At 38.2% G+C, this 13987-nt stretch overlaps 1 protein-coding gene across 1 annotated transcript in view; it reads left to right on the forward strand.

The window, feature by feature from the left end:
• LOC127617713 (eukaryotic translation initiation factor 2-alpha kinase 3-like) overlaps positions 1-13987 on the forward strand; it is a 53947-nt gene that overhangs the window by 16698 nt on the left and 23262 nt on the right. Inside the window, exon 2 of the mRNA XM_052089774.1 lies at positions 2416-2545. Coding sequence (XP_051945734.1) covers positions 2416-2545 — 130 coding nt within the window. The remainder of the gene's footprint in view (positions 1-2415; positions 2546-13987) is intronic.

The raw sequence follows: 13987 nt of genomic DNA on the forward strand, positions 1-13987 counted from the left end.
CAACCCCGTTGTCTGCAGCTTGCAATGTGTAGTATCATTGATGAGATCATCATGATGAGATTAATCTTATGAGAAAAATAACACTAAAATGACAACAACAATAAAATGTGTGTGTGTGTGTGTGTGTGTGTGTGTGTGTGTGTGTGTGTGTGTGTGTGTGTGTGTATATATATGTATGTATGTATTTGTGTATATATATTGGTTTTGGATAGACAAGATTGACAAATGCTTATCAATAATACTCTTATGGCTAAAATGTTTACAGTGTTCAGTGGCTAAAATATCAATATGACTAAATGTTACTAAAACATGACTAAAATGTCAACAGTTTTCATTGACTAAAACTACATTAAAAAGCTCAGTAAACAAAACAAAGCACAATTACAGATGTGTTTGCTAGTGTCACGCCATATGACAAGTCTTCACAGAGATATAAAGAGACATGATGCACCGTTAGCAAAGTGGGATTTCAGAAAATGATCCACACACTGGACAAGAGGTACCAGCGATAAGTAGAACTTTTTAGAAAGAGGATTTGGAAATACCAGTTGGTCATTTAAAAACAAAAAAAACACACAACAACAACAGTTTTAGTGGTTTGATTGAGTGAACCACACTTTTATATCTAGTTTCCTTTTCAAAAGAGTTTATAGACAGTTTTATGAAAATGTGTATGTTCTTATTTATTGTTCCATTTTATGTAGGTGTAATATTAAGAAAATAAAACGTTTGCAGTAATGCAAAGATGTTATTACATTTTGTAAAAATATTTGAATGTGAAAACACTGTGCAGTTGTTGTTGTTGCTAGTTTGTATGTTTGAGTTGAGAAATACACATTTCAGCATTATCAGTAAATATTTGTGCATTTTCCTTGATAACCAAGCAAGTTGACTCATGATACTATTTGTTTATTATATCGCAATCGCAAATCGCAATATTGGCCTCAATAATCACAATATGACATTTTCCCCAAATTGTGCAGCTTTAATACATATACAACATCTACAGATTTGTATTTCTCTTATGGAAAGAAATTGGTATTTTTATTTACTGAAGTCGCATTCAACTGATTACAATGTATAGTCAGAACATTAATAATGTAAAAAATGACCATTACAATTTGAATTTTAGTTTTTTTCAGAACTTCTTAAACTACTTCAAACAGCAATGACAGCATTGCAGATCTTTGGCATTCTAGCTGTCAGTTTGTCCAGATACTCTGGTGACATTTCACCCCACACTTCCTGTAGCACTTGTCCATAGATGTGACTGTCTTGTTGGGCATTTCTCACACACCATACAGTTTAGCTGATCCCACAAAAGCTCAATGGGGTTAAGATCCATAACACTCTTTTCCAATTATCTGTTGTCCAATGTCTGTGTTTCTTTGCCCACTCTAACATTTTCTTTTTGTTTTTCGGTTTCAAAAGAAGATTGCTTTGCAATTCTTCCCATAAGGCCTGTACCCCTGAGTCTTCTCTTTACTGTTGTACATGAAACTGGTGTTGTGCTGGGTAGAATTCAATGAAGCTGTCAGCTGAGGACATGTGAGGTGTCTATTTCTCAAACTAGAGACTCTGATGTACTTACCTGTTGTTTAGTTGCACAGCCACATGTCTTTCTGTCCTTGTTAGAACCAGTTGTCCTTTGTCTTTGAAGACTGTAGTGTACACCTTTTATGAATAAAATCTTCAGTTTATTGGCAATTTCAAGCATTGTGTAGCCTTCATTCCTCAAAACAATGATTGACTGATGAGTTTCTGGAGACAGCTGTTTCTTTATTGCCATTTTTGACTTAATATTGTAAGACATGCCAGATTATTGCATACTGTGACAACTCAAAAACCAACAAAAAGACAATGTTAAGCTTCATTTAACAAACCAAATAGCTTTCAGCAGTGTTTGATATAATGGCAAGAGATTTTTCTAGTGCCAAATTAGCAATTTAGCATGATTACTCGAGGATAAGGTGTTGGAGTGATGGCTGCTGGAAATGGGGCCTGTCAAGACTTTTTTCAAATAGTGATGGTACTGTTTTTTTTTTTTTTTTTTTAACATCAGTAATGTCCTGACTATATTTTGTGATCAGATGAATGCCACTGGTGAATTACAGTACCAATTTCCTTCCGAAACAGCAAATCTGTACATTATTCCAAACTTTTGGCCACCAGGGTATATTATACAGAAATAATTTTATCTATACATTTATTAAATTAATTATTTGAAGTATAGTCAAATTGACATTTCACTTTGTCCACCTGGATGATTTGTTTATTGTCACAATGCATAATTGGATTGATTTCTCTGTAAAGGATGCATGCAACACTCCCTTAGAATTTGTGCAGAGTGCAGTGTATAATCACACTATCTGTCACTGTATATAAACCAGTGGGTTTTTGTGTGTTCTTAAACAGGGCTCAGGTGATCATCAGCACTTTGGATGGGAGAATCGCAGCTCTGGATCCTCTAAACCAGGGACGCAAACAGTGGGACCTGGATGTTGGATCAGGCTGTCTAGTGTCCTCTAGCCTCAGCAAACCAGAGGTACTGCACACAGTATCTCACATACATTGCAACACATTGTGCAGTGTCATGCAGACTAGGGTTGTCACAATACCAACATTTTCAGTAGTCGGTATAACAGCACTCTTGCTTGTGATATATTGCTTGAATATATAATAATACAGAATCACAGAAGTGATTCAGTGATTTATTTATTTTTCAGATAATGTGCTGCACAACAGAGCATCACAGTACAAATTAAAACATGGTTGAAAACTTTTATTCAGTACAACAGCACTCTTGCTTGTGAAATAGAGCTTGAAAATAATAATACTAATAATGATAACAACAATAAATATTATTAAAATGAATGTTATGTTTTTCTATACCATACAATTTCAATTTCATGTGTCTAGGTGAATCAAGCTCTTAATTTGACGTGAAAGATTTTACACCTCCAAAGAATCATTTGTTATATGGCCCAGTGTAATTTAATAAAGTGCAAAATCCTGCAATTTAATTATACATATAAATAGTCTGCAGGTGCTGCACATTTCACAGTGAATGATCACTTTGTCATGCTCATAATGTGGCATTTTTCACTTTGAAGTGCACAGCTCATGCAGATTATTTATTTATTTTAGCTGTCCACTGTAAAAGGAGGAAAGTCCTAGGTATACATTGATATCAGCCTAATCTCTTGAAATTTATTTGAACATGACAAAATATTTGAAAATCAAAATTGACATGCTTTATGACATGTTTAGCTGCAGTTTTTCAATGAAATGTCCAGCTGGGGGTGTCAAAAGCAAGTAAAAAGGTGTCTTTTTCAGACACTGTTTTAAGGTTAATTTTAGAAGAAGAAAAAAGTTAAATACACCTCATTTACCTAAAACGTTTGCCTGAATTCTTAAAGAAAAACTGTGCGAGACACGATGCAACAGCCAAAGATGTCTGTCTGAATGCATATGACTGTAGTAACGGTGGTATGAATTTAAAGACACAACATTTTCGAGAGGATTTTACTGTCTTAAAACTGTTAACAAAAATAAAAGCACTGTCTCTCTCTCTCTCTCTCTCTCTCTCTCTCTATCTATCTATCTATCTCTCTATCTATCTAATATATATACACAACCTTACTTTGTTGGTGAGCAACCTTTTGACCTTCGAACCCATCCCCAAATCAAACAATCTAATATTACAAAACAAGCACCTGTGTACATGATCAACATTTTGGACTTCGCTTCCAGTAATAAGCGCTTGTAATTTTTCACATTGTGATGCAACAAAAGGTTTTCTGAAGGTTGATTAAAAGAGTTTGAGCTTGTGTGTGTATATGTGGGAAGGGATGATGTGTTTGTTTGAGCCACTTTACCCCATAAGAGACCGAGACATGGCTTAAAGAAAATTGGGTCTGAAATGTGTAACACACACATGAACACACAGATCACAGACTTGTACTCACTGGAGACTGAAGACTAGCCTGGAGGAAGAGAATTTGGCAGCTATGCACTTAAGCGCTCCTGCACACATAAACATCCTGAGAAACAAACAGTAGCGCTACAGTAACACTTGGCTGCTTTGCACAATATGTTTTGTTTTTGTTTTTATTTTATGTGCATTAGGGTTGCGTGGTGCACCGATAGTAACGAAATATCGCGATACCAAAAATAAAAAAAATGGGACGATATCATCTTGTTGTTAATTTCGGTACCATATTATAGTATGCTGCCATTAGCAAAATGTAGTGTAATTATTATTTAAAAATATTAATAAAAAAGCCTCTATATGGCCAAGTGTGATCATTAAACAACAGAAGGATGTAATTTTATTAAATAATATACAGTTACATGTGCTGTGCACCACAGTATACAGTTAATAAGAGGCAACTCTCTGCCCTGTCATTTCCTTGACACGAAAACACACACACAGTCACGAACACGCACGCAAACGCAACACACACTTCTAATGCTTGATTTTCGTCCAGTAGTATACATCTGCAAAGTCACTGATCAGTGGGTTGAGTGTATAAATGGCTGTGAACTCTATAATTAACTCTTTCTCCATTGCAGCTCAGATTTCAGCTCGCGAGTCACGGGACGCTTGATATAACGAACACTTCACAAACAGGAAGAACTTAAAAGATCTTTCAAAATAAAAGTCCAGCTGAAATGAGAGCACTGATTGCATGAAATTGAAGACATTACTAAATATGAATATTCATAGCAGTCACAATAATATAATTATAAATTATTATATTATTAGTATTATTATCTGTAAGCAATATCCCACAAGCAAGTGTACTGAATATCAGCATGTTGTGATTCAGCCATGGCAGCCTTTTGCCTCAGGTAATCAGATTGTTTTCATTTAATGTTGTCAATAATACTGTAAAGCTCTGGTGTGCAACTATATATGTTTTGTTGAAAAGTATTATATTTTCATTTGATTAAAGCTGTACAGTATGTATTTGATTTAAACACAATTTGATCATAACATTTCATTAAAACATTTAACATGGAATCCAGAAAACATCATTTGTATAGGCATAATCTTGTATAAGACATTAAGCAGTAATCAGAAAGTAATTTGTGTAATTTCATCAAACATCTGAGGTTTTTCATTTGTTGCCTAAAGTATCGAGTTCGTATCGATACCTCTATTTTATAAGAAGTATATCATGAAATTGTGATTTGTTTGTGAATTTGTGTTGTGTAGTTGTAGCATTTTTCTTAGTGCGTGTAAGTATTCTGTAACTGAGGGTGGCTCTCACATTCATGTTTATATGTAACAACACAGTTCAGAGTTCATGAATTTATACTTCTCTTTACTTACTTTCCCCTTTTCTTGCTATGTGCATATGTATAGCTTCATGAATGTGATGTATGTGTTTGTGTGTGTGATTGTGTTGACCCCCTGTCTGGTTCGGTGGTAACCTGAAATGCCTGGCTGCTGTGCATTCAGCCTCCCCATTGGATAGAATCTTCCAATCTCCTCCCCTTTTACCTCTGGATGCCTAGCAACCAGCCATTCTGATTGGCTCAGGCTCTGCCTTGCAAGGCATTCTGCTCAGTGATTAGAGCAGTCTACCCACATCTGATTGGCCCTCGCCATGACGCCAGTCGAGAGCAGTCACCTATAGCATGCCGCAGCACAAGGAGAGAGGCCAGGAGTAAACAGCATTGTCTGCAGAAACACGCTGTCATAACACAAGAGGGGGAGGAAAGAAAAAATGAAAGAGAGATAAGAGGAATGAGGAAGAGAAGGAAAGGAAAGGAAAGGAAGAAAGAAAGATGGTGGTGGGGGTGGATAGTGATACCACTGAGAGTGTGGTGTGAGTCATGCTGAGAGGATTGAAGAATGAGGTAATGCCTTATGTGTGGGATGATGTAATTTATAAGAATGCTGACCACCCCCAACATACACACATCCTCATCTATTAATCTTTAGAGTGAACAGTTTTAATTGTTAAGGAGCTTTACTCCAATGAGCCGAAAAGCTGGTATTTCTGAATACTATCTAATGCTTGAGGCTTGTATCTGCGTGATGTGCACAAAAAAGGCTTTTACACACTGTTAGGCTTGTGTTCCAGAAAAACAGGAGTTCATAAAGTCAACAGGTGAATCTCACAAAAACATTGACAAAGTTCACCCCAAAATCAAAAGAAAAACAGAGCAGTGGGGGCCTTGGTAGCTCAGGGAGTATTGATGCTGACTACCACCCCTGGAGTCACGAGTTTGAATCCAGGGCGTGCTGAGTGACTCCAGCCAGGTCTCTTAAGCAACCAATTGGCCCGGATGCTAGGGAGGGTAGAGTCACGTGTGGCAACCTCCTTGTGGCCACTATAATGTGTGTGTTAAGGGAGATAAACGGGCTTGAACCGGCTTGGCAATATAAATAATACTTTAATGAGAAACTTAAACAAAAGACACAAACACACACATGACGGTCAGCTGACCGTAAATGATCTCTCTCTCGTCGCACCACCTTCAGACGGCCTTCATCCCTCTTGGAGGCTTAATTAGCCTGATAAGGGACCGGGTGTGTATAATCATGACCCGGTCCCGCCTCTACCCTGTCACAGTGTGGTTTTCACTCTCGGTTGTGCAAAATAAAACTTCTCTGTTTTAATTTTTTTATGCGCTCTAAGTCCTCGTAGTGACTCGCCTCAATCCAGGTGGCGGAGGACGAATCTCATTTGCCTCCGCGTTTAAGACCGTCAATCTGTGCATCTTATCACGTGGCTTTTTGAGTGTGTTACCGCGGAGACGTAGTGCGTGTGGAGGGCCCACACTACTCTCCACGGCATCCACGCAGAACTAAGTGCCCCAGCGAGAGCAAAAACCACACATTAAATAATATAGATTCGTCCTCTGCCACCTGGTTTGAGGCGAGTCACTACACCACCACGAGGACTTGGAGTGCGCTGGGAATTGGGCATTCCATATTGGGAAGAAAAGAAAAGAAAAAAGAAAAAGAGAGATGATGTATTTTGCCTAATGAAAACTAGACTTACATTTCCAGGGCCTTAAGTGGTTAGTTCAACCAAAAATTAAAATCCTCATGATTCACTTACCTTTTAATCCATCCCAGATGTTTATGACTTTCCTTCTTCAGCAGAACACAAACTAAGATTTTTAGATTTTTTTTTTTTTATCTTTGTAGGTACTTAAAATCTACAGTAAGTAAACAGGTGCCATCTAGCTGCTGGCTGTTTGATGGTCCAAAAGGCATATTTAGGCAGCATAAAAGTAATCCACATGACTCCAGTTGATCAATTAATGTATTATGAAGAAAATCGATAGGTTTGTGTAAAATATAAATAGATAATTAAGACTTTTGTAACTATAAAATATCACTTCCTGCCAGCAGTCGACGCATCAGTGATTTAAGCGCTATGGCACATTCACTTGAGAAGTTGGAAGCACACGCTTTGTGTACAACAGAGGAATGAATGTCACGCCAGAGTTGGTTAATTTCAAACAGAAATATAGCGCTCAGCGGAAACAATGATTTAAAGTTTAAAATGATTTAATTAGATTTGTTTCTTACACCAACCTATCAATTTGCTTCAGAAGACATTCATTGATCGACTGGCGAATTAGTCATAGGTGGATGTTGAGTGCGTGAGAAACCAGCAAAAAAAATAACTGCGATGCAGCCTATTTTTAATGCTGCACTTTTTACTCTTGAGAGAGTGAAGTAAAAAAATGATATCCTTGTTTATTGTGAATATTCCGTATTGCTGTGTATGAAGCACTGCCTACACAGAAGTCACTGACAAACCAAGCAACTTCGTATTGTCAATGCGACTGATTTGCCAGTCAAAGTTCACCAAACTGGAACTCCATATGAACTTATTCTTCGCCACTGGAAGTCCATCGTGCAAAAATCACGATCGCATGGATTCCCATTAAGGTGACTGCATTTGACCATGGTATTTCGCCGTGTGGAAGTAAATGTGACCGCACCTTTAAGATTTTAGGCATGCTTTGGTTTTAGGCTTAGGTTCTGTGGAAATGAAATGCTCCATTATTAATCGTTGCTGTTGTCAAAAACACACATTTTGTTTTCTGTCCACTGTGCACGAGAATCAACACAATGCAACAGCATCTTTGAAGTGTAAGGGTGGCTATTAGGTTAAATAAATGGCAAGAAAATGAGACCAATTACAATTCAGTGTGCAAATATTATGATGTTGTCTTTTACAATGCTAAAAATTCTATCAGTGTAAATGGGGGACTTTGAAGACTTTATTAAATTTATAAAAAATATATACATTTATATATAAATAATATAAAGAAGTTTACAAAAAAGCAAAAATAGAATGCACTTCTAATGCTGCTGGCTGAATTCATTGCAGAAGTTTAGTACATAAAACATGTTTGAGGTAAATACAAATATTACATTTTTCTTTTCACCCAGAAACTTAAATGTTGTCATAATTTACTCACCCTTGTGTCTACTTACTCGTATGAGAAAATAATGAATGGATTGGTTGTCTTTCCAGTAGAATTACTGTTGATGGTGCTTAGCTTTAAAGCACCCAAAAGCATCTGGCACAAATTCCAATTCTTCTGAAGGCATACTATAGATTTTAGTGAGAAACAGCACACAATTCATGTCATTTTTTAGTGAAAATCTTAACGTCCATTGCACATTCATGAGAGCTATTAGAGAATCTTGTTCACAGTGGCTGATATATTCATAGAATATTTAGAACTTGCATTGTTTGGAACTAAAAACAACAATTTCTGAAAACTGAAAAGTGACTTAAATTCACCAAAACCTATCATATGGTTTCAGAAGACTTGCAATATGACCAGGGTTCCCGCAGATCCTTAAAGTCTTAAATTCAGTTTTCCAAAATTTTAAGGTCATAAATAAGTCTTAAATATCTTAAGTGATACAACAACAGTCTTGATCTTTGTATCAAGAAGTCCTAAATTTGGGGTGGAAAGATGGAAATCATGATATTACCTAATGAGATTATCAAACTTCAAAAGAATACAATATAATTAAATAAATGCATGCACTGTGTCCTTCAAATTGAAAACGCGGCACTGTTGTATTTTTTGCAAGCATGCAGGGGCTTGTGAGTGTTTCCAGCTGTTGCAGAGCAGTTCACAATCATTAAGCCATATTGGAAATTTTTGACAAACTATCACTAAAGATCACCTGTGGTTGATGATGATGTAGTGTTGATGAAATATGACAATGTTTACTTTCAATTGTTTATATTATAATTATAATATTATAGTTGAAGATTTTTGTAGCAGTACATTTTACATCCCTTATTTTTTTGACTGAGCAGCTGGAAGTAGTGAAGCACAAACATTTCAAAATAAGAGTCCCTGGTGTATTTCAAAATGAAAGTGCCTTTAAATTTAGAAGTTCTACGCTTTTAATCGAATACTACCATGATGTGTAAAATACTTTACCATTTTAAAAATAGCTAATTTGCTTTCTTTTCGGAGGCAAGTAATTGATGTCAACTTGAGAGATTTTGGTCCTTTAAAGTCCTGAATCGGTGAAAGGGGCGAAATAACACAAAAGCGGGATCAGAGGTTTCCATATCACCTAAAGTAAAATGGTTTATGTTGTTGTTTTTCTTGTTAAAAGGCTGTCTGTAGACTTAAGTGTGTTGTTTACTGATATATTAAACTGTAGACTGCACAAAAGGGGTGTGTGTGTGTGTGTGTGTGTGTGTGTGTGTGTGTGTGTGTGTGTGTGTGTGTGTGTGTGTGTGTGTGTGTGTGTGTGTGTGTGTGTGTGTGTGTGTGTGTGTGTGTGTGTGTGTGTGTGTGTGTGTGTGTGTGTGTGTGAGCGAGATTACCACCAAATGTGGTAGAGAGAGGGGATTGTGCCTTGCTTGATGTAATGGTATGTGTCATGCCCAGTGGAGCGATATCATTTGCGGGAGGTCATTGAGTACACAGGGATATCCTGCCTGCACAGATACACACTTGAGCACACCATACTTTCAAACCTCTCTTGATCCCTTAAGACAAGAGCCAGACTGCCCTTGGCTAAACCTCTCAAATTGAATGTGTCAAACAAGATTCCGGAAGTCATTGCCAACAGCTTAACAGAGCGATTAATGTTGGGGTGGGGGGGTTTCAATTTGGTGTCATGGTTTCATGACTCTCTAATGCCATCATCACAGCAGAGGTGACCAGATGTTTTCTGGTGTTATATATTTGTGTGCTGTTATCTGTAGTTATTGCACTTACTGGACTGCTGCCAAATTTATATTAACCTGTACTTTCAAGTGAGCAACAGTCAATTCGCTGATTGAAGAATGGATAATGGAACAGTACTATTAATAACTTTTTATTAAGAATAGATCCCTTTCATTAGACTTGCCCATCAAATTACAGACCATGTATCAAAACAGCAGCCTCTGGGGCATTTTCAGTGGAATACATAAGAAGTCAGCACCAGATTTTCCATTGAAGAGCAGACACACCTTTGCTAAGCCAAATATGCCCAGGACAGAGATTGCACTTCAGTAGACCTTTTTCACATTTCCGGGTTTTGGAACACGAAAGTAAACGATCGTTTGGTGAGCTTGGATGGTGTTGAATGCGAGACCATGGCAAATATTTTTGCTTATCCATTTGCTCCAACATCAAATGAAAACTTTCTAAATTAAGAAAAAAATTGAGAGCGATGGATTACGATGGATTTACTGTCACTCAACAGCTGTTTGAGAAACCTCATCGCATCTGTGGTAAATAGTGTTTTAATATAATACAAATTATAATGTTATAAATTTGCTCTTAATTACAAAAAAAATTTAAATATAAAAAAGTTTGCTAGATTTATGTTACTAAATTAGGCAGAAAGGCATCAATATAGTCTGTAAAAACTAAAGGGTCCATATCAGGCTGCCTGCCTGGTCTTTTTCCCGTCCCTGGCATCCACTGCAAGAATAAAATAGATTTATGAAATGTGTCCTAAGTTATTGACTTTTTACCACAGCTTCACATATGTTTAAATGGCAAAGCAGACTGACTAGAGATAGAAATTAAAATTATACTTTTTGAAAAAAAAAAAAAAAAAATGCCTTTTACATTTTACAACTTGTAGTTAAGATTTTTATAAGCTGGACTTAATTTTAGTCGAGTTGTAAAATGTTTTGTTCCATAATAAAAAGCCATTGTGAGAGGGCGTTGCCGGGTCGTGATTATGCACACCCGGTCCCTTATCAGGCAAATCAAGCCTCCGAGAGGGATAAAGGCCGACTGTGGAGGATTGTGCGGGAGAGAGAGATAGTTTACAGACATGTCCATCATGTGTGTGTTTGTGTTGTTTAAGTTTCTCATTCAAATATTATTTATATTGAAAAGCCGGTTCTCGCCTCCTCCTTTCCATTGACTCCATTACACTGGTGCTGAAGACCAGTGTAATGTAATGGAAGGAGGAGGGATGCCCGTCGCGGAGTACTCGACACTGCCCTCCACCCAGGGAAGCGGCGCTGCCATCCACCGGGGGAAGGAGTAGACTGACCGCCCGGATGCGGGGACGCGAGGCGAGTGGGGACTGGACTCCCCGACCTCCTGGAGCGATGGAGCCGCTGCCAGGGGCGGAGGAGTGTCCCCACGAGTCGCCAAGAACACGGAGGGGCGTTCTGACCGCCGGCGGTCGTGAGTCTGACGCCGGTCCGCCCGGGGGAGAAGCGGCTGTCGTCCGCCTGAGAGGGTGGAGAAGTGATTGAGGACCATGTGACAGTGTATCGGAGAACCAGCGAGTAGGTTTTTTTTTTTCTTATCTCCCTCTCCTCTCTCTCTCTCACTGCCGCTCTGCGTTGGCCTTTTCCCTCTCGTTTAAATTGTACAGTGTATTTCTGGGGGGTACTACACTGTTACAGGAAGTACCCCCCATTTTAATTATTTCTGTTTCCCTCGCCTTGTCCCCTCCCTCATCCAGGTAGATGGGGATGACCTGCCGGCAGACCAGGCTTAAAGCACGCCCTCCCCCAGGGAAGGGGGGGGGGGATCTACGTCAGGCCGGGGGCTCCCCAGCCTGAGAGAACAAGGGAGGAATGTGGCAGGGCGGAGGGTGGGACCGGGTCGTGATTATACACACCCGGTCCCTTATCAGGCTAATTAAGCCTCCAAGAGGGATAAAGGCTGATGGCAGACGGTGGTGCGAGGAGAGAGAGATCGTTAACGGACATGTCCGTCATGTGTGTGGTTGTGTTGTTTAAGTTTATTATTAAAATATTGTTTATATTATCAAGCCGGTTCTCGCCGCCTCCTTCCTATTGAACTCCTTTACAGCCATGATCTGAAGTGTCATTTAATTTATGATCTTAGAGAGTTTATTTGAATCTGAGATTACATTTTTTTCGCCATTCTGATGGTTGATGTGAACATTAACTGACCCGCATCTCCCTGATTATATGCACTTCACTGCTGCCACATGATTGGCTGATTAATTAATCGCATGGATGATTGTTGGTGCCAGATGGGTTGGTTTGAGTATTGCTGTAACTGCTGATCTACATGGATTTTCACACACAACAGTCTCTAGAATTTACTCAGAATGCTACCAGAAACTAAAAAACATCCAGTGAGGGGCAGTTCTGCGGATGGAAATGTCTTGTTGATGAGAGAGGTCAATAGGGAATGGCCAGACTGGTCCAAACTGACAAAGTTTACTGTAACTCAGTTAACCGCTCTGTACAATTGTGCTGAGAAGAATATCATCTCTGAATGCTATTCTGAGATGTGGGTTGGCACGTTTTTGGTGGCACGAGGGGGGACCTACACAATTTTTGGCAGGTGGTTTAATGTTGTGGCCTATCAGTGTATAATATATAATACATTTAAGCTCACAAATGGGTCTTCCAAATGGACAATGACCCCAAGAATACCTCTTAAGTTGTGGCAAAATGGCTTCAAGACAACAAAATCAAGGTATTGGAGAGTAGCCTTCACAAAGACATGACCTCAATCCGATAGAAAATTTGTTGGCAGAACTGAAAAGGTCTGTGAGCAAGGAGTCCTACAAACTTGACTCCGTTACACCAGTTCTGTCTGGAGGAATGGGCCAAAATTCCTGCAACTTATTGTGAGAAGCTTGTGGAAGGCTACCCAAAACATTTGACCTTGAATTTAAAGGTAATGCTACCCAGTGCTAACAAAGTGTATGTAAACTTCTGACCCACTGGGAATGTGACTGTAAATAAAAGATTAAATAAATAATTCTCTCTACTATTATTCTGATATTTCATGTTCTTCAAGTATTGATCCTAACCTGACCTAAGACAGGGAATTTTATCTACAATTAAATGTCAGGAATTGTGAAAACTGAGTTTAAATGTATTTGGCTAAGGTGTATGTACAATTCTGACTTCAACTGTGTATATGTATATGTGTGTGTGTGTGTGTGTGTGTGTGTGTGTGTGTGTGTGTGTGTGTCAATGAATATATAATTTTTTATACAACAAATATATTTTCAAATGCAATTTTTCATTTTAAAAACAGATTTAAACAAAATTAACTTGCAATCATGATCCACTTTGCCTGAAAAACGTTTTATTTAATTGTTTAAGCAGACAGAAACAACATTATACAATGTATGCACTTTGCATAGCTGACAATGCTCTGTAACATTAATTAATGACATTAATGAAGTACAGGATATCAGCTGCAGAAAAATGTGTGCTGCTTTAATTGATTGGCTCTAAATGTCCATTGATTTAGGTTGTAGTTGTGCTGAGTATGATTGAAGTCTCACCCAACAGCAGCAGATCCTGGAGAGCCAGAGATCAGACAAATAGATCACATGATGGATTAACTCAATGTATCACAGTAATGCGTCATCAGTGCAGTACACAGACTCTTTAAACTTCTTACCCCCAGTACCACTGCCTAAACACAGCAAGCTCTTTACAAACCCAACCCATCCACACATGATTGACAGAGTACCTAATCCCTTAATTTTTCAGGCAATCATATAGTGGTTGTTTTTTTT

This window comes from Xyrauchen texanus, chromosome 24 (assembly GCF_025860055.1).
Source record: "Xyrauchen texanus isolate HMW12.3.18 chromosome 24, RBS_HiC_50CHRs, whole genome shotgun sequence".
NCBI classification, from domain to species: domain Eukaryota; kingdom Metazoa; phylum Chordata; class Actinopteri; order Cypriniformes; family Catostomidae; genus Xyrauchen; species Xyrauchen texanus.